The sequence below is a fragment of the Protopterus annectens genome, chromosome 1.part1, assembly GCF_019279795.1.
Source record: "Protopterus annectens isolate FY-2018-M chromosome 1.part1, PAN1.0, whole genome shotgun sequence".
In the NCBI taxonomy this organism is placed as follows: Eukaryota; Metazoa; Chordata; order Ceratodontiformes; family Protopteridae; genus Protopterus; species Protopterus annectens.
The window spans coordinates 1,566,692,642-1,566,714,376 of NC_056726.1; the positions used below are offsets into that span (position 1 = coordinate 1,566,692,642).

General features: G+C 40.2%; 1 protein-coding gene across 3 annotated transcripts in view; it reads left to right on the forward strand.

The window, feature by feature from the left end:
* The window catches only part of LOC122811408 (myomesin-3-like), a 482,129-nt gene that overhangs the window by 105,584 nt on the left and 354,810 nt on the right, over positions 1-21,735 (forward strand). For all 3 annotated transcript variants that reach the window (XM_044083257.1, XM_044083248.1, XM_044083240.1), the window contains exon 3: positions 10,443-10,544. In XM_044083257.1, coding sequence (XP_043939192.1) covers positions 10,443-10,544 — 102 coding nt within the window. The remainder of the gene's footprint in view (positions 1-10,442; positions 10,545-21,735) is intronic.

A 21,735-nucleotide genomic window follows, 5' to 3' on the forward strand; every position in this document is an offset into this window, starting at 1 on the left:
CTTCCTCGCTACTCTTTACCATAAAATCTAATAATGGTACCATTATAAAATCTAGTAATGGTACCATTATCTCCCCAGATGTGCAAACCAAACTCTTAGATGTCACAATAGACAACACCCTCAAATTTGATATCCATGTCAATCAAACTATCAAAACCATTAACAAAAAACTTGGCTCCCTCTATAAGATCAAACCTTTCCTTACTCCATTTGCTAGGACTGCTGTTGCTCATTCCCATCTACTCTCCACTCTTCTCTATGCCTCCCCTCTACTCACTAATTTGAACAAATCCGCTCTTAGCAAACTCTCCAACTGTTATAACTACATTGCTAGATTTGCAACAGACACAGCCTATATGACCCACCACTGTCACAACCTAAATCTTCTGGGGTGGATAGAATGGCATAGTCTACTTCAATACAACCAGTGTATAATTGCCCATAACGTTCTTAACCACCCTGATAATATGCCTGCACTTAAAAATATCATCAATCCTTATAGCAACCTGAGGTCACTTTGCTCTTCTAATAAACTACTGGTTCAAACATCCAAAATCAACAACTCTGCTGGGGACTCTCTGTCTGCTAACTCTGTTGGTAAAACTTGGAACTGTCTTCCTGCTGATCTTACTCTTGAACCCTCTCTTACTCAGTTCAAAAAAAGCCTCAAGCTATACTTTAAAACTCACTGGCTATGTCCTTGTTCAAAACCCAACTAGATCCTCCTCTATTGTCTGTAATCACTTTACATTGCCTAGTCAATTTGTCAACACTGTTTTAAAAATGTATTACTATATTACCTGCCTGCTCAATTGGAGCCTGTAAACCGGGTGTAACTTGTAATCATTTTTTGATTATGTTATACCTTGGAGCTTTTCTCCACGGACCTTCGCTGAAAATGGACATGTATCCAGTCGGACTATCCTGGTCAACAAATGTAAAATAAATAAATAAATAATAATTATGAGAGCGATGTAAATAGCCAAAATTAGATACAAACATGTGAGCAATAAAATACTTTGACTACAAATTACATAGGTGTTATAGTTAGCTGTCAATCAAAATCATCTGAACAGTTTCCAGCAGGACATTACACAAAAATACTAAAAACATGACCACTTTTGTATGTAGTAATGTGGGAGCAGATAAAAGATATTATTTCACACATAAACATGCCCAGTGCCAGTAAATGACAACCCTAGAGCACGCCCTTAGCGTTGACAAAATACTTTTAAGGCCAGCAATAATTTAATTGAAGATGAACTGTCATAAGATGCACATTCATATGCTTTAACTGAGAAGGAGGAATTCAGAATAGGAATTCAAGTACAAGTCCTTGTTTCAGCTGGGTAAGGACTCAGGGTCTGCATGATATCCAGGGCCAGCTTGGCTTTTTTGTGTGGAAACAGTATTGATTTGTTGCCATTTGTGAGTGAAGAAGTAATAGCCTTATTATTTCTTTCAGACTCACTGTGGCTTGCCTGTTGAGGGCATTTCAGATTGCACATTGTCTGTTTTCAATTCTCTTTAGCTTAATAATGTTAATAGCACTGAATGCATTGTGCTATTAACCATGCCTCTAGTGATGATTGTCTGAGTAGCCATGCTCCATTCAGGCTCATGGCATTTGAAAGATGAATCGCACAGACCACGTCTGCTTAACTATAAGTTAATCGTAGCAATAAATAAGTGATATTTAAATGTGAGAAATTACTTCACTAGAACAAGAAATGCAAAAACATTGCCATTCTTGTTCAGCTGAAAAGGTATCCTGACATTTAATATTAATTTTTAATCAAAATTCCAGGCAAGTGCATTCTAGCCTGCTGTCTGTCAGGAACACCACAGTTATTAACTCACTGCTGAGTATATTAATAATTTAAGGCCAAAAAGAAATGAATGCTTGCCTTTTGTTGGAGTAAGGTATATCCTGAACTTATAGTCGGTGAAAAGAGAATGCTTACCTTTGTTCAGCTTCATGGTTACAAGCAAGTATACCAGTGGGAGGTTACTGGGAGATGTATGGTTAGCAGAGCTACATGTAGCTAACCATGTACTAGTTGGTGAAAGTAGGATACTGAATTCCCGTTCTGGCTGACTTTCTTGTTCGGTTGTTTTAGTCGGTTTTATAGTAGATGGGATGAATTTGACAATGGAGGATGTGCAACAATTTGAACTGCAACTTTGTGGTTAGAGCAGCTGATTATTATTATTATTATTATTATTATTATTATTATTATTATTATTATTATTATTATCATCATCATTATTATTATATGTATATTTGTTAACTCCAAGATATACCTGACTTCTGTGCTAAAGGTAGCGCTCCCTATTACACTGTTTGAATTATCACCTTCTGCCCGCTGCCTGTTGTTTGCACAGCTTTGTTTGCTCAGTTGTCGGTATGCAGTTACTGTTTTTCTGCTATTTGCTATTAAATTCTTTCAGTTGTTGCTATTTGCCATCTTGCATCTCTTACTTTGGTATATCGTTGTGCCACAATCAATTCCTGCTACTGGCATTTCTGGGTTTTTTTCCTGTATTACCTGCTGCCATTATTTTTCTATCAGTCAGTTCTTTACTAGTAGAAATTGTTTAGATTTGATCTGGTATCACAAGAACACAACCCACGTGGCTGATAGCATTTTCTCATAGCTCTCAGGTTTTGCATAGATTTCTATTTAGTGTTGTAGTCAGTTGCTTTTGGTATGACTAGGACATGTACTTCACCTTGCAACTGCACAGATTAATTGGCTTTACTAATGCACTGGAACTAGTGACCTCTTGTGTTTCTTGCACTTTAGTGAAGCTTACACCTGATAGTAGGTTGTTATACTTTGTAGAGATTGTGGGGGCTATAGTAAACAAAGCTGTAGGAACTTAGCACTCTCTTGAACTAAGAGACTTAATTCTTAGTTGAAATATTCTAGCACTCACTTTAACCAATAGCTTTCACTTTGTGCCTACTGCTGACAATAAGGAGGTTTTCCTGTCTGTACAAGCTAGTACTGACTGGTGTAAGTCCATTAGCTGGCTGTGCCTGCATCCAGCCAGGAGAACAACATCTATATCAACCCATTAGGCTTCTTTGTTTATGACCTGTGTCAGGCAGCATAGGATCTCAGTCTGCACTGACCTTGTCTGTGGTCAGTCTGCTTGTACTTGCCACTTTGAAACATTGTAGTAGCAGTCATGTTTAGAAGAATAGGCCAAACCAGCATTGAGCAACTCACACAAATAAGAGAGAACCAAAGTAACATCCACAGCAACTGGATCCAGGTTATGAGACTGACACCAAATGGAAAATCTCTTCCATTCTGATAAGCAGGATTTCCTAGTAGTACATTTCCTGGTTGCCTTCAGGATTTGCAGCTCGTCCTCAGACAAAAGGTGTCTATGAGAAATCATATGAAAAATGTTTTCAAGAATCATAGTTGCTTATTGAAGGATCCATGGGATTTTCTTACAAGAATTTCTAATGAGATGTTCTAGTGAGGGTCTCATATTTGTTACTATAGATATTCAGGACCTATATTCAGTTACTCCTTATGATTTGGGTGTTGAATGGTTCTACAAATACCTTTGTTTTTTTTTTTTTTTTTACCAAGTGTTGCTTCTCAGCTTGATAAAAGATCTGTGAGAGATTTAAACATTTATTTGGGTTGGAGGTTAATCTCTTACATCAAACTGCAGCTAGTAAGTACCACACAGCCCTACACAACCATAATTTATGCTGATATAGTTAAAAAGTCTGTATCTGAACCTTCTACGTACCCCACCAAAAAGACCACAACCATCTCATCTATTACCACACATACATCCACACTACACACATACCACCTACAAGAGCCACCAGGGCTGCTCTTATTATAAGCTTTAAGGTGCACAAAATCTACATTCATCCCTTGGGTGCCTAATTATGGAATCTCCCTTGTTATTGGTGATTCTATAATAGGCAAACTGATTCCCCCTTTGCTACTCTAAGCAAGAAAAGGGTGACATTTACCTGTCTAATGCCATCATTCATGATGTGATGAAGGGCCTTATGTCAGTGAAATATTATTGTTCAGTGCATTTTTGTATTCATCTCTTCCAAGAATGTTATTTATTTGTTTGTTTGCCTGGTTATTTGGCACCAACTCCACATTTTGTATATAAAACCTCGTGTTTCTTACTTTATGCACTACCACATGCATTTTGTATAGTATATTCCTAATGAATGATTTCAAAGATGGCTCATAAACTCACTTTGCTTGGATTATATAATGAGGTCACATAACTGCAATACTGGAAATTTTGTGGAACTGCGAGTTGTTTGCAATTAAAACTGATTGTGTAGTTGCATTGTTTTTCAGTATTTTGATATTTTGAACCTAAATTCATAATGATGTTAAGTTCAGGATTTGCAGATTCAAAATAGCATTTTATGGTCTTACAAAACTGTTCTATATGCACAACTCAAAACTTCCATTGTTTTTTGTATGTGGAAAGTTATGAATGTATATAAAATCTTGCAGGAAAGGTACATAAAATATTAAAATTATGAAGTTATACTTAATTGGCAATAATGGCCGAGTAACTTTAGTACTTTCAGTCAAAATAAGGCAAGTCTACACCAGTTCACAAGCATAAGAGGTAGAAAACAAGTGCGAAGACGCTAAAAGAATGTAGATAATGCAGTGTAGTCTTTCCAGGCTTGATAGTTGTTGCTGAAGCACCTACCAAGGGGAGAAAACGTTGAGAGAAGAAAGGAGCCACTTTTGAGATTTTAATTATTTTCTTCTTATTTTTTGTTTAAAATTACAGCTTTGCCGCATACTTTTCGACATTTTCCGGCTTGCTAAAGTTGATATCTGTATTAGAAACAGTATTTAGAACACTTCTAGAGCCTGTTTACTGCATTTCCTGTGTTGCACATAATTTAAAATTGTTTTTTTCTTAAAACTGCACTTTACCTGACTCTGGCCTAGCACTCAAGTGTGGGGTCATTTATTGCACTGTTCTGACTATTTTGCCACTTGTGTATCTCTGCTACCTTTAAACTAAAACAAAAAAAAATCTTGCTTTTTTCCCACTTTCTGAAATTTAAAAAGTTCAGTTACAGATTTGCTGCTCTGAACTGTTTGTAAGTTTCTTGGAGGCCATTGCTTGCTTGGGCTAAAGGGAAGTCTCTGTGTTCATCAGTGGCAGTGATTAACACTGAACAGCCTGCCTGCCCCTGTAGTAGGAGTGGTTACTGCCTACAAACTGTAGTTTTATTGGCCATTTTGGGTCAATTCCAAACTCCTTGATCTCTTATCTCTTAAAACCCTGCTGCCTCTTGGTTTTGGTGTCTTTCCAGGCTTGATAGCTGTTGCTGAAGCACCTACCAAGGGGAGAAAACGCTGAGAGAAGAAAGGAGCCACTTTTGAGATTTTAAGTATTAGCATCACACCACAGCAGCATGGAGCAGCGGCGCTTAAACGGGTTTAAACTATTCCCGGCTCCACAAAGTGTGCTCTTCACTTTTTCCCTTAGAACCGTTCTAAATCTCAAAGTAAGTACTCTTTTCATTCTAAAGCCCTGCACTTGATCTTATAAGTAATCTTGTAAGTAAACACTAATTAAAACACTACACCCTCTTATACTCCTTATAAGTACTTGGCTTCCTATTGGTCCTTTCTGATAAGTCCTTTCTGATCAGTCAAAAAACTGTTCCTTATACTGTTCTGGCATGTCCAATAGTCAGTTTTGGGTTTACTCTCCAGTCCAGCTGGTGAATCTGGGTATCCTGAGGCAATGTTACAACTGCCTTATGTACACAGACCACCCTCTCCTCCTCCCATCAAACTCAAATATATGTGAGAGATGCAACTATATAGCCAAACTGGAGGCTGATCTCTCTCAACCCAGCACTGGCACAGTCAGTAAGGAGGAGACGGTAACCACACACACCACTATTCCAGTCTCACATAGACCTATCACATCAGCAAACCAAACACATAAACACACAAAAACATACTCAGAGGCTCTAATTAAAAATCTGCCAAAGCAGCAGAGACCTCCAAAGCAGACATCTAAGCAACCGCTACCAAGCAACAATACCCACGTATCACATATTTCACAAAGTCAGTGTGCCACACAACCACAGCCCTTAAGGCTAAACAACACACCTAAAACACTTGCAATAGGGGACTCTATTGTCAGACACACTGATGTCCTTCTCACCAGACTGAACAAGGAGAAGGTCACTGTAAGCTGCCTGTCAGGTGTCAGAATCCGCCACATAACACAAGCACTCAGGTCACTCCAAAGCAAGTACAAATATGATTCTGTCATTGTCCATGCTGGTGTGAATGACCTGAGATGTACCTCCCTGGACTACATGAAAAGAGACATAGAGGAGCTCTCTGATCATGTAGCCCAGACCAGTATGACCCAGACCTTGAGTAGCATCTTGCCCTCACCAAGAATGATGCCACAGTATAAAGACAAAATTATCAATTTTAACAATTGGCTAAAGTATTGGTGCCATTCTAAGGGGATTCAGTATCTGTCAGCCTGGAATGACATGCTTGACAAGCCACGTTGCTTCGCTAGGGATGGCTTGCACCTGTCACCCCCTGGGCTTTTGAATACTGGCTAAGGCTCTTGCCACCCCCATAGTGCCTTTTTTATGGCAAGGCTCAAAAGACAAACCCACCTCCATAGACAACACAAGAAAAAAAACTAAGGGTAATGCTGCTCAATGCCAGAAGTCTAAACCTCAAAATGCACGCACCTGAGGCTCTCCTCAGTATGGAGAATATCGATATCTGTGCAGTGACAGAGACCTGACTCAAGGCCCCAGAGAGCACCCCAGCACTACCAGGTTATACCTCATACCATGCTTTTCAGCCCCAAAGCTTGGACCGAACCACAAAAGGAGGGGGAGGATCCATATTCATCAAAGATACACATACCTCCAGGTTAGTGGCACTACACGAAGCATCGGAGACCATGCATGTATGGTTATCAGTGGGCAAAACTGCCTTTCAGTTTGTAGCCTGCTACAGACCACCCTCCCAAACTCAGGAACCCCACTCAGCCTTCCTGAGAACACTGGAGAATATGAAGGTCTCTCCAAACACAATAATATTGGGTGACTTCAACTACCCAAACATCGACTGGGAAAATTACTCAAGCCCCAACACCCTTGCCCAATGGTTCCTAGAATTTATAAACTCAAATGCTATGGAACAACTTGTCACCACTCCCACAAGAGGGGATAACATATTGGACCTGGTCATCACCAACATGGGGACTCTATGTTCTACATCAGAGGTATGTCCCTCATTGGTAAGATCAGACCATAAATTAATCTCACTGGACATCCATATCCCATCCCCACCCCCAGCCAAGGAAATCACTGGGAAAAATTTCTCAAAAGCAAATTTCACACTTCTCAAAACCGAGGTGAAATCCTTCAAAGCCACCGGGCCAGTGGAAAATACTGCCCAAACAGCAGAATCATTTACAAATGCATTCTATGGACACCTACAGGAATGCATGGATCGTGTTATCCCAAATAAAACCAAGACTCACTCCTCCAAAGTCAGGAGACCAGTCTGGTGGACCATGGCCATAAATAAGCTATACAACAGAAGGAGGAAGCTACTACATGATAGAGCAAAATCCCAAAAAGGGAAGGCATCTCTGATCAGTACTAGCAAGAAACTATGATCCCTCATAAAATTATCTAAGGCCAGCTTCAAAAGAAAAATTGCACAAGACACTAAAGATAATCACAAGGCCTTCTTTAGTTATGTCAGGAATCTGGGAGGCAACTCCCAGATATGCTCGGAGTTAGTACAAAATGACAAAAAAATATACTGATCCCACAGACATTGCCCACATCTTGGCAGACAGGTTCAGTGCAAACTCCCCCCCCCCAAAAGACCAAATGTCTATCCCAACAGAATGTAGCCTCCCTGACATCACAAATGCACAGGTGAGAGCTGCCCTCTCCAAAGCAAAAAACACAGCATCAATGGCACCAGACAGTGTCCCGGGCTGCATCTTACACAAGCTCCAAGAAGAACTAAACCCTCACATAAAGTCACTGTTCAATCTCAGCCTTGCTACAGGATATGTACCCAAGGAATGGTGTACAGCAACATTGGTCCCGCTCCACAAAGGTGGTGCCACAGCGGACCCAGGAAACTATCACCCTGTAAGCCTGACTAGTCTGGTCTGCAAAGCTATGGAGCATATCATCATGGAACTCGTAAACAAGGACATTGGTAACCTCCAGACACTGGATCCCACCCAATTCGGCTTTGTTAAGGGCAGATCTTGCCTCTTGAACCTGGTCAACTTCTTTGAAACAGTTACCAAGGCCATAGATGAAGGGAAGGTAGTCCACATGGCCTACCTGGACCTTGCAAAAGCCTTTGACACAATACCCCATTCGGGCATCATAAATAAGCTCACCAGCTTAAATATCAACCCCTATGTCACAAGATGGGTTGCAAACTGGCTCAGGGATAGAACCCACATGATCAGTATTGCAGGTGCCATGTCAGACTCCAAACCAGGTACAAGTGGCATCCTACAAGGCTCAGTCCTGGGACCTCTCTTGTTCGGTATATACTTCTCTGAGATACAGGCTAATACGGGAGGACTATGGCTGACTAAGTTAGCAGATGACTGCAAGCTGGACACCATAATCGACTCTCCAGCTGACACAAGCATCCTCCAAAAGGGTCTCACAGAGATGGATAACTGGTGCCAAAGCCATGGCCTTAAGCTAAATGCCAAAAAGTGCATAGTCATCCCCTTCAGGAAAAACAAAGTGCCCACAAATTACCACATAGGTGGTAATCCATTAAGTACGGAAGAAGTAATTAGGAATTTGGGGACACAAGTAGATAGAAACCTCTCTTTTGACAATCACATTGCCAGAGTGGTTAGAAAGACCTTCTATATAGCCCACCTTATCACGAAAGGGTTCACATCTAGAACAAGAGAGGTCATTGTGCCCCTCTACTCATCACTCATCAGGCCCATAATTGAATACAATGCCCCATTTGGGATGTACCTTACTCGACACCTGCAGCAACTGGAGAGGCCCCAAAAGTACCTCACCAAGAGGATCAAGGGACTCAAACAGATGCCCTATGCAGTTCGGCTAAAGAAACTCCAGCTCTACTCAGTTGCTTACCACCTACTCAGAGGTGATCTATGACTGACATATAAAGCCATGTCCAACCCAGAATTAATGGACATGCTCCACCTCAAGAAATCCAAATCCCTTAGAGCTACACGCTCCAGGGACTTAAACCTCAGCACAGAAATAAATAGGACATGCTGGAGGGACAGATTAATATCCCAGAGGCTGCCCTCACTCTGGAACAGAATCCCAGTCCATGTTAGGCAGAGCCCCTCACTGACCCTCTTCAAGAGAAATCTTGACGAGTGGATGGGAGATTGTAAGTTCATCCCTGGGATCTCTTGTGTGTCCCTGCTAGACAGGGGCACAGTAAACTAACCTTAAAAGGGCTATCTTCTGTGACCTACTCTACAGAGGCACAGTAAACCAATCTAAGAGGGTGGTGAAAGCCAAACACACTCTGGCTAGGCTTGCAAATGCTCCAGGGCAGATATCTTAGTATAAACCTATGAACCTATGCTCTTTTGACAACATGAATGCAATTGTTTTATTATTACTGCTTCTAAAAATGTATTTTAAGGAACCACTGCTCTCCCAGTGGAATAATATTACTATAATCAACCTCAAGGCATGACCTCATGTGATCTTGCCAAGTAGGATTCTTCATAATGCAATATATCTGTGGAGATAGGAAGGATAGATGAGAGCTTAATATCAATCTGCCACTTACATCTTTATGGCTAGTCATCTTAACACTCCGTGTCCATTGTCCAGGACTAACAGATACACATGCTGTCATTTATCTACTCCAGCTTTACAAGTCTAGTTATCCTTTCTGCAGCTACAGTAATGTTATGAATATTATGTTATTCTAGTGTTAATGAATATAATATATGTGTTAAACCTGGATGGGTAATCTTCAATAGTTTCCAGTATGCCTGTTTATATGTTTTGCTAATTAATAATGTCTCTGGTCCAGATCGGTGTTCAATGAAGTTTTGGTTATAATTATCTACTGCATGGCTGATCTAAAATGGTTCCCCATAAACACCATGCATTCTTGCTAACAGGTGCTACCCCTGCACTTCCAGCTTTGTCTGAGAAATTCTGTAAGTAATTGCCCTCCAAATATGTACACAAATAAACAGATAAATGAACAAATACCTATTAGGTAAACAGCATTCAGTTTGAGCTCTTCTGTGTTACTGATCATGATCTGTTTTACTTTTCTGTTTACATTTTTATGCTATTTTTCAGTGTACTAATTTCCTTCTTGTGTTTATATTTATGCTTTATGTGTCCTATAAAGTGATGAAGACTTTGCCAGTATAACGCCCCCTAAACTGATTACAGCCGATGTATCTTCAAGCCACATTTCTTCACAGAAACAGAGTTCTTCCTCAGAATCAAGGTATGTTGCAACTAAAATTAATCTTTCCGCATTTATGTTTTCAACATTAGGATAACTTATTTCTGTTTTTAATGTTGTGTCTTTCGGCTTTTCCCGGTTAGGGGTCGCCACAGCAGAACTCCGGTCCGCTAATGATTGGCAGTAGATTTTTACATGCCAAGTTGCCAGCCCTGATGCACAACCTTCAACGAAGGTACGCCCATTCACGCATGTCTCCACACAGAAGACACTCTAGCTGAGAATCGAACAGGATAACGTCTTACTGTGAGGCAACAACACTACCGCAGCACCACCACCGCTAATAGATAGTAATAGAAATCCTAAATGATATTAGACTATGTTCCAACATCAAACTCCATGCATTTGTACAAAACAGAATTATATCTACAAATTAAAGGTAGAACACTGTAAAGTGTATAGCCCAAACATCCTTGACAGGTTATGCTAAGAAATAAATGGAGAGAGTGCAAGACCCAGAAGCATAATAAGGTAGGCAGAATAAGTAACTTTAAATACCAAAATCAAGAATGACCAAATGTGGAGGAAAACCTAGACTGTGACAGATGCAGATAAAAAGACAATAAAAAAAAGAGACTAGCAAATATCTGAAAGAATAGAAACAGAGACGAAATGAGATGGTTTATCCTAGTCTTAGGTAAAATTTATAATCAAGGCAGTTTGAGACGAGTAAAAAATGCAGGTAATATGGAATGCAATACACATACACACACACACACACACACATATATATATATATATATATATATATATATATATATATATATACACACATGCATGCAAATATGTGTGTGTGTGTGTGTGTGTGTGTGTGTGTGTGTGTGTGTGTGTGTGTGTATATATATATATATATATATATATATATATATATATATATATACACATACATGCAATATGAAATAATACGATGGCTAGCAAATATCTGAATGAATGGAAAACGAAGACCAAATGAGATGGTGCCTTAGGTAACACATAATGGAGACAGTGTGAGACTACTAAAAAAAAGATGACCATAATGTAACAGTCACTTGCCAGCAGATATCCAGGAGAGCATGATAACACAGTTGCATGGTAATGTTTTGGCATATCATCAGGCATTTATTTTACTAGATGTGTAAAAGGTTTAGTATACAGGACACTCAAGATTATCTGTATGCAAAGGGCCATCAGTGACACATCTCACCACAGGTTCTGAGTTCAACAATTGCAGTGATGCTTTTAGTGTTAGACCAGAGGGGATTCTGTGAATTGTCAGCAAAAGAATGTAAGGAAACAGAGAAGCAGAGACTGGGAAAAGTAGAAAATGTACAGGCAGGCAGTTTAAACAGAGAATCAGAGACTGGGAAAAGTAGACGTTAATGTACAGGCAGGCAGTTTAAACAGAGAAGCAGAGACTGGGAAAAGTAGAAGTTAATGTACAGGCAGGCAGTTTCTTTTAAATTGTTTCTTTTATCTCTGTATTTAACATCATTATCACTGTCACTGCAATCTCTGTGCACTTTGTTTCCTCATAATGTAAAACAGGCATATCTTATTTTTAGTAAACTCTACAAATAGTACACATTGTTAAATATAGTCCTCAGACATCATCTTTTCATATATCAGCACTGATCACTGACTATGCATATTGCTTCTGATAATGTAAATTGCATATAAAGTGTCCTCAGGCATGATAAAACATGAATTTATATGGCACTAACATTAGTACAATTTACTATTATGTGAAACCATGTAATAGAACCTATATTTGTATATCCTGTAAAACATGTTATATATGTTGTTGTTCTTTACATCTCAAGTTTTATACCTAACTCAATAACTGTTCCAATGTGTTGTATTTTTTTGTCCCACTGAACATTTTTTGCCATGAATTCATAAAAAATGTACTCTGTTCTGTTAGACTTTTCTAATTAGCAAATGTAAATAATAATATAAAAGAGTACTAGTTAAAGTTTAATATTAAAATTAAGAAGCAAAAAAAATAATTATCTAATTTAACAGAATTGAGAGACACAAACCCTGGGATTCAGAAAGAAGCTTGACAATGACAAATGCAATTCACAGACAAATGTGGCCAAAATGACAAAAGATTTAATCATCATCTCATTTATATCTCTGAATCACATTGTAGGTAGCAGTAGCTCTTACAGACATGAAGGCACTACTGATCTCACTAGCAGCCAATGTTTTGCATTGGAGCAGATAGCTGTACACACACACACACACACACACACACACACACACACACACACACACACACACACACACACACACACACACACACACACACACACACACACACACATTCATGAATCTTCATTCAAGCCACTGCAGCCACACACACACACACACACACACACACACACACACACACACACACACACACACACACACACACACACACACTCACACACACACACACACATATTCATGAATCTTCATTCAAGCCACTGCAGCCACACACACACACACACACACACACACACACACACACACACACACACACACACACACACACACACACACACACACACACACACACACTCACACAGACTAAAACACACCCCACACTCACATCTTCACTGAAATTGCCTGCATCATTGAACCTTCATTAAGAATGAAGGGATGACTGCCATGTTTTGGTGGTGTTCACTTTTTCCTCCAACAATGAAATGCTATGCTGTCACATGATTCTTTGAATTGCTCAGCATCACGAATCAGGAGCTACTGACATTTCCAGAGGAGACCACATGGCTAATTCAGCCATTCACTTGGGTTGCCATATTACCATGCAGCTCTACAAGAGTGAAAGACTGACCTCTGGCCCGAGGCTTCTGCTAGGGGGAAGGGAAACATCAGAAGCAGGGCTGTCTAAGAATCGGAAATTATTGGTATGAAGGAAGAAAAAGGCCATGTTAAAGCTTCCTGCTCATGAAAAGCCTTTCTGAATCCAAGCCACATACAAAAAGCAATCAGTCTAAGACTGTTGAAAATTAATAAATAAAAATAAATAAACATTTTTTATCCTACTTTATTTGTTGAACATCTATTAACCATGGTAGAGTACTGATCCAAGTGATCCACTTTCATGCTAGTTCAGAAAGGATACAGAAAACTGAATATGTAAAAGAAGACTTAAGATACAAAAGTTATGTAATATGCAATCACCAAAGTGCAATCAATAAACTGAAAGAATGGAGGGTGGATGGGAAGTGTACATTGGAGTCTTCGAATAAAAACAAGGGAAATAAGAGCTTTGGGGGTTAAGGTGGAAGGGCGGGAGAGGAAAGGAAGAGGAGAGAGAGAAAGAAAGTGGCTCAAAATAGGGAGATTGTACAGTTGGATTGGGAGGGAAAGGAGGTATGAGTTGAAATGGAAATAACCAACAAAGCAAGGTATAGCCACATGTAAGAGAACAAAATGTAACAAAAACAATCACAAGCCCTTTATTACAAAGTACACGTGAAGAGACTGGCATTCCTCATGAGATGAAGTGTGGCAAGGAAAAGCCTGGAGGGATAAAGTGCACCTCCTTCTGAGATGAAGTCAAACGCTATATGAGAAGGAAAAAAGAGAGTGGAAGACATGGAGGAGAATGTGACATAATAGACTGATGGAAGCAATTGCATTTTGTGGTTATGGAGAGGTATCTTTTAACTGGACTCAGAATTTGATAAAGGACAAGGAATCCTTTAGATAAAATGGTAGAGGTTCCCAGAGTTGGGCCCAGGGTAGAAAAGTTGTGATTAATACAGTGTAGTTTATTCCTGGAGGAAGGGAAATTGCAAATGATTGATCTGATCCAAGGTTATAGGTAGAGACAGTAATGGTGAGACAGCTAGCAAGAAAAAGGGATGAGTCTTGATAGAGGAGATTGAACAGAAGAAACCTAGGGGAAAGTGGGATCATTGTACTTGTGGGAGCCACTTCATTTTTATGAGTGATTGGCAGTGGTATAATGTTTTTGAGGATAAAGCAGTAAATCTACAAATAGAGTTTGTGACAGTCTGATCAGCTTTTAGTTTTTGTAGGTTGATAGGGTTAATGGTAGGGCATACTGTAACTGTGCTTGCAGAATGCCCTTACCAGTGGCAATATTTTCCTTCAGGTCAAAGGCAGCTAGAAATCTTATGTTTGATCACAGAGATGTGGTTATGGAAATTTAATTATAGAACCAGCCAGATTCCAAGGTAGCACAAGTCATCTGCTCTTTCTGTTGTATTTTTGTTGTGCAAACCTCTCAACTGTGCAGACTTTCACAGAATGTCCAGATTTTTGCCTCATATTTTTTGGAAGGGTCTTCATTAAATTTGTGTTTTTTGGACAAATCATTAAGGATTCAAGTCAGTAAATAATGACAGTTAACTAACCTTTAGACTTCCTATCATTCAGAAAACACATGCTAATGCAAAACCTATCATTCTGTCAACTTTCTAAGCTCATTAAGGGCAATTTTTAAAGTCTGCCAGTAATTTTGGACCTTTGCACCACCATTATTTTTGGATTTGTCTAGATTTCTTGCACTAAGAGGTAGTGAGGTATGTTGTTGTGTATTCTGTAATAGTTGTCAGTAAGAGGGAATGTGTGTTAGTTTTTTGTTTTGTTGAGTTTGTGTACAAGGCTATTATTTTAAAGTCATATAGACATAAGATTGAGGTCAGTTTCTCACTGAGATTTTATTGATGCTGGTGTGGAGGAAGATCTTTATACAGCCATGTCATACACATAGAGTATAAGCAGGTGGAGAAACTCAGATGGCAGCTTGTTAATGAAGATGGAGAGGACTAAACAAGAGGGCAGATCTTTGGGGGAATGCCTTTATGTAATTTTGCTATACCAGAGCTTGGGGGTCAGTTTTGACAGTTATAGGTATTATGAGACAGGTAGTCATGAAACCACCCTAGTGAATTGGGGCAAATACCAGTGGCAGTTGAAGAGTTTAAGAGTAGGCTGTGGTCTACCGGATCAAATGCTTTATTTTAGGTCACTAAAGTTGGTGTCTGTAAAGTTTCCTTCATCTGTTTTGTTTACAATGTCATCAGTGGGAGTTTACAATGTCATCATCAGTGACAGTTTACAATGTCATCATCAGTGAGAGTTTACAATGCCATCATCAGTGACAGTTTACAATGTCATCATTACACAGCTGTCAGATCAGAAGTGGCAATGGAATCTGAAGAGCAAGCTATATTTCTGTACCTTGGTAGATAATTGAATGCAAACCATTTTTCCGGAAGTTTTCTAAATATGTGGGGTGCTGATATATGGCTGAATTCTTGGAATAAGAATGGTTTTGAAGATTTGAGAATACAGTAGCAAAATCAGCATACTGCCGAAGACAATATTAGAACTCCACACAAATTCACAATTATAATTTTATATAGTAGAAGACCCCCTTTGCAGAAGTGTTGAGGAAGGGACTTTTCCCCCACTGCTATGACTAGTATGCAAAGACAAGATGTTGAAAATACTGTAGCCCACATACACAGCAGAGGATGTGAAGGAAGAAATCAGTTTTCTTGGCTTCTCTTTTATCAAACCACATTACTTAGTGCTACAAACCTTGCAATAACACCATTATTTGTTCTGCAGCATAGAGCATGTTATTTATTTTTGATTCTAATCAAAGTGAAGGCAAGTTTGGTATAATTTGCAATGTGCTTTTTACTAATCCAGGTAAAAATGAAAGAGTGATATAGGTTCATAGGTAGGTACTAGGCTATCTGCCTGAAGGCATGTATAAGCCTAGCTGGCATGTATTGGCTTTTGCCACCCCCTTAGATTATTTCCCTGTGCCTCTGTCCAGCAGAGACATTGAAGTGATCCCTGGGATAAACTTTCTGTTTCCCATCCACTCGTCAGGGTTTCTCTTGAAGAGGGTTAGTAAGGAGCTCTACCTAATGTAGATTGGAATCTTCTTCCAGAGCATGGGAAGTCTCTGGGACAGGAATATATCCCTCCAGCACGTCCTATTTATTGTTGTGGTGAGGTTTAGATCCCTGGAGCATGTGGCTCGAGGGGATATGGATTCTTTAGGTGGAGCATGTCTATCAATTCTGGGTTGGACATGGCCTTGTATGTCAGGCAGAGATCACCTCTGAGTAGGCGGTATGCAACCGAGTACAGCTGGAGTTTCTTCAGTCATGCTGCACAGGGCATCTGCTTGAGGCCAATGATCCTCTTGGTGAGGTACTTCTGTGGTCTTTCCAGTTGTTGCAGGTGTCTTGTAAGGTTCATCCTAAATGTGGTGTTGTACTCTATGATGGGTCTGATGAATGATGCGTAGAGGGGCCCAATGACCTCTTTCGATCTGGATGCAAACCCTTCTGTGATTAGGTGGGCCACATAGAAGGATTTTCTAACCACTTTGGCAATGTGATTATCAAAGGAGAGGTTACTATCCACTTGGGTCTCCAGATCCCTTATTATGTCTTCCGTATTTAGGGGGCTACCACCTATGTGATAGTTTGTGGGTACTTTGTTTTTTCCAAAGGGGATGACTATGCACTTTTTGGCATTTAGCTTGAGGCCATGGTTTTGACACCAGGTATCTGTCTCAGTGAGACCCTTATGGAGGATGCCTGTGTCAGCCTGAGAGTCAATTATAGCCCCTAGTTTGCAGTCGTCTGTGAACTTGGTCAGCCATAGTCCTCCTGTGCTTGCCTGTACCTCTGAGAAGTATATGCCGAACAGGAGGGGTCCTAGGACTGAGCCCTGGGGAACGCCACTTGTAACCGGTTTAGAGTCAGACCTAGCTCCCGCATCTCTTATCATGTGGGTTCTGTCCATGATCCAGATGGCAACCCATCTCATGACGAAGGGATTTATGTTCAGGCTGGTGAGCTTGTCTATAATACCTGATTATGGAATGGTGTTGAAGGCCTTTGCGAGGTCTAGGTAGGCTGTGGATCAAACACATTGTTGCTGTTCAGCTGCTAACTGGATAAGTGCAGTGATGCCCTCTGGAACCCCTTCAGTCACAAACAGTGGCTGATTTGTTTACAAATAGGGGTGTTTTCAGCTGGGACAATGCAGGAATTCCTTTTGTTTTTATTTATTTATTATTTGTTGAGATATTGCCATGCTTTGCTTTCTCCCTCATCATTCTGCATGACAACTCCCATGCAATTCATGACACCATCATTTTATTTGCCATTCTTTCATGTTTTCATATACATTTTTCCTACTGACATTGACCCATGCCACCCAGTTTTGCCCTGTTCTTCCTTAAGTTTACCCTTCTAAACTTTTTTCTTGTCCTAATGCCACCATCCAATCCATACTTCACCTCTCTGTTTTGACCTTTTTACATTGCTAACTTTATCTCCACCTGCTACTGTCACCATCAATCTTTGCCCCACTTTGCCCACTTATCATTCTATGTGCCACTGTTCTGTTCATTTGCATACTACCTTCTGATAGGTCACTACATCAGCCATGGTACTGTTCTCTCAGGTAGTGTACTATACTTATTTTACTTAAGGTAAACAGAACAGGAAAATAATTCAATCTTTGGGAAATGTCAGTGCTCTGGGTCGGCTGTTGTCATGTTTTTCCCCACTCACCTCTACCCCTTCTTGTTGCATTTTTAAACTCAGTGGATCTAGTTTTCTGCCATACTGTATATATTTGAATTTGGAAAATCCTCCCAGTCTCATCTCATCTGCTCATAATAGTGAGCACTAGAAGGTCATACAAAGAACACTTTCCCTTAGACCCTTAAAACTTGTTACTCTGTTTTATATCCTCCCACCCATTTAGTGCAAATTGTATTTACTAGAGTATTAACCGATTTTATCAGCCTTGCTTTTCAAATCTGCAACATCTGGCTCAAGACTACCAATTACTAGAGAGTCTATGAGCCTTTTCTTAGTAATTTCCTTTGAAATTAATGCTTCTGTTTTGTTCCTGGTAAGAGAAAGAACCCATGGACATTATTTCCTAGCCTTCCTAGAGATTACTGATCACTGGTAGGCCTGAAAACTGCTTTCTAGGATCCAGCTTTGGATGGGTGCTACTGTTTTGCACGTGTTGAGAGAAGGACCACAGGGAGTTTGGCTCAAGGCTATCTATGAATGGGCAGTGTAATTGTGAGATCCTTGATTGGAGTGGTTGCTGTTTTGATGGAAACCTTCTCAGTTCTAAATTTTGGATTATTGTGCATCTTGGCACCCTTTATTGCTGAGATGCTATATATGTAACTTAGGGCATCTAACAGGAGAACACAATAGCAAGTCTACAGACCCCTACAACATCTGGAATGAGACTGCTGATCACAAAAGAACCTGTGACCTGCTTCTCAGAAGCCATCTTGGAATTAGTTCTAATATTTTGCTTTTGATGAGAGGAGGAGCAAAGTGGCATTGATTTCTTTAGGGTAAGACCAGCACCAGTAGTAACCTGGTATTAGCTAATAGGAGAATCATCATTCTTCATCATCCTTGGCCAACCTAATTCTGTCATTTGTTTTCATTCTGCTAAAATAGCTAGCTTCTAAACTAACTTCAGAGTATCACCCCAAATACATTGTGCATAAATGTTCAGCAGGTGCTATTGTAGTAGTAATCTTCAAGCCCCCCAAGATCTCTGCTGAGCCCTAGTTATCCACCTTCTATTAACACGTTTCAATAGTCTGCTCTCATTCCACCTATGGCCAGTCTGATCACATTAGGTGTTCCAAGGCAGTGTAGCAACTGCTTAATACTTATTGACTTTTCATTGCTTCTACCAATTGCTAGTACATCCTGCAAGACATGTAAATATTTAATAAACCTGGAGGCAAACTTATCATATCAGCTCATTATTGGTAAGCATCATACCTCCACTACCCCACCTCATTTACAACACACAACTATGCCCATAACTTATGATGAGATGGTAAAGATAAATGCTGAAACTTCTAGAACACACACTAAAAGATCACAATCTTCAACCCGCAAGATGGTAGCTACTCCTTCTGCACTCACACATACTATAAAAATGCATTACTCACCAAAGTGTCATCAGGAAAGGAGACTAACCCCATAAGGCCCACTAAGTGTGCATTCACACAGAAAAATGTTTTACTCAGAGGTAACCCTGTAGCTAGGCATACAGACTCTAGACTCACCAGACTTGACAAGAAAAGGGTGACTGCAAACTGCTTGTCTGATGCAAAGATCCATGATGTACCTTTACACAGACAAATATGATTATGACCTAGTGGCAGGTCATGCGGGAGTGAATAACTTGAGGTGCTGCATGCAGAGGGACATGCATGGAGACATGATAGAACATACTAAGCACATGAATATCAACTGGTAACAGACTACTACAGCTGCTGACAGAAAACATACTAGTTTTAAGTCGTATCGTGCTTTCATCAAGAATATTGCCTAGATACCAAGATAAGATAATTGGATTTAATAATTAGCTAATTTATAATAGACTATTCTGGAAATTTGATCCTCAAGCTTGCTGTGTAACAGGTTTGATGGGCCTGTGAGGCCTACAGCACTTCTCGAGTTACAGGAGCTGGGAATCTTACTCAAACATGGAACAAAATGCCTGGTACGTACAGAATCAGCATTATTGGATCACGGTAACAGAAGGAAATGCAATAGGTGTGAGAGAACATTCAAAAGAGTATCTAGGGCTGGAATCACTGCAAGGCTAAAAGCAAATCTCTACAGGCCTGCACTCCAACCCATCCTGCTGGCAAATGTTTGATCACTTGAAAGCAACATGGACTATATAAGGCTGGAATTATCTACTCAGAACAAGGTGAGGAAATGCTGTCTGCTTATTTTTACTGAGACTTGGCTAAACTCCAACATTAATGACAGTGCAGTCCATGTGGAGGGGCTATCACTTTTTAGAGCAGACAGAATACATTTCTCTCAGTGGTAAATCAGAGGGGGAGGTGTCTGCATATACATCAATAACAATTAGTGTACCAGTTGTGAGGTAGTATCCTCACACTGCTCAGATAGTCTAGAGTTTTTGTCACTGAAATGCAGACCCTGGTATCTACCCAGGGAATTTAACAGCATCTGCATCACAGCCATCTACAGTCCTCTCAGTGCTAATCCAAATGAGGCAGTGACCATATTTTACCAGGCTATAAACAAACTGCAAAACTGGAATCCAGAGTGTGTTCATATAGTGGCAGGTGACTTTAATCAGGCCAACATGAAAACAGTTCTGCCCCACTATTTCCAGTACGTGGGTTTTGCAACAAGGGGGGAGAACACACTAGACAAGGTACAGTAATGTAAAGTTAGCATTTAAGGCAGTGCCTAATGCACACCTGGGAAACTCTGACCACCTCTCCATTTTGTTATTGCCAGCATATAAACCAATGATCACTAGAGGGACAGCAACAGTAAAGCAAGTAAGAGTATGGCCAGAGTGTGCAGTCTCAGCACTGCAGGACAGTTTGAGAGCACAGACTGGAGCATATTCAAGGAGGCAGCTACTGAGAACCAGTGTATCAACCTGGAGGAGCACAGACTGGAACATAATCAAGGAGGTGGCTACTGACAACCAGTGTATCAACCTGGGGGAGCACAAACTGGAGCATATTCAAGGAGGCGGTTACTGAGAATCAGTGTATCAATCTGGAGGAGTACACCAAGGCAGTGATGGGCTACATCTTGAAATGTGTGGATGATGTGACAGTCACCAAGTCCATCATCACATGAGCCAACCAGAAACCCAGGTTGATGAGAGAGGTGTATGAACTACTGAAAGCAAGGAACGCCCTTCAGGTCTGGAAACAGGGAAGCTCTTAGAACAGCCAGATTGAATCTGAATAAGGGAGTGAGGGAAGAAAAATGCACCTATGGCAAAAAGATCCAGAGCTATTTCTCTAACATAAAAGAGCCCAGGCACCCATGTTCAGGTACCCAGCCCATAACTGACTACAGACCCCTATCTTTGTAATGTGAGGACAACAAGGAATTCCTAAATAAACTGAATGTCTACTTCAGCAGATTCAAGGAAGGGAACAGAACAGCAAAGAAAATGCCCCTCGGCCATAATGAGAAGATGCCCACCCTAAACCCAGCTGATGTCCAGAGGACACTGCACAGAGTTAACCCAAGGAAAGCAACTGAGCCTGACAACATCCTAGGGTGACTGTGCAGTCCACCTAACAAATGTCTTCATGTATATCTTCAATAACTCTTTGAGT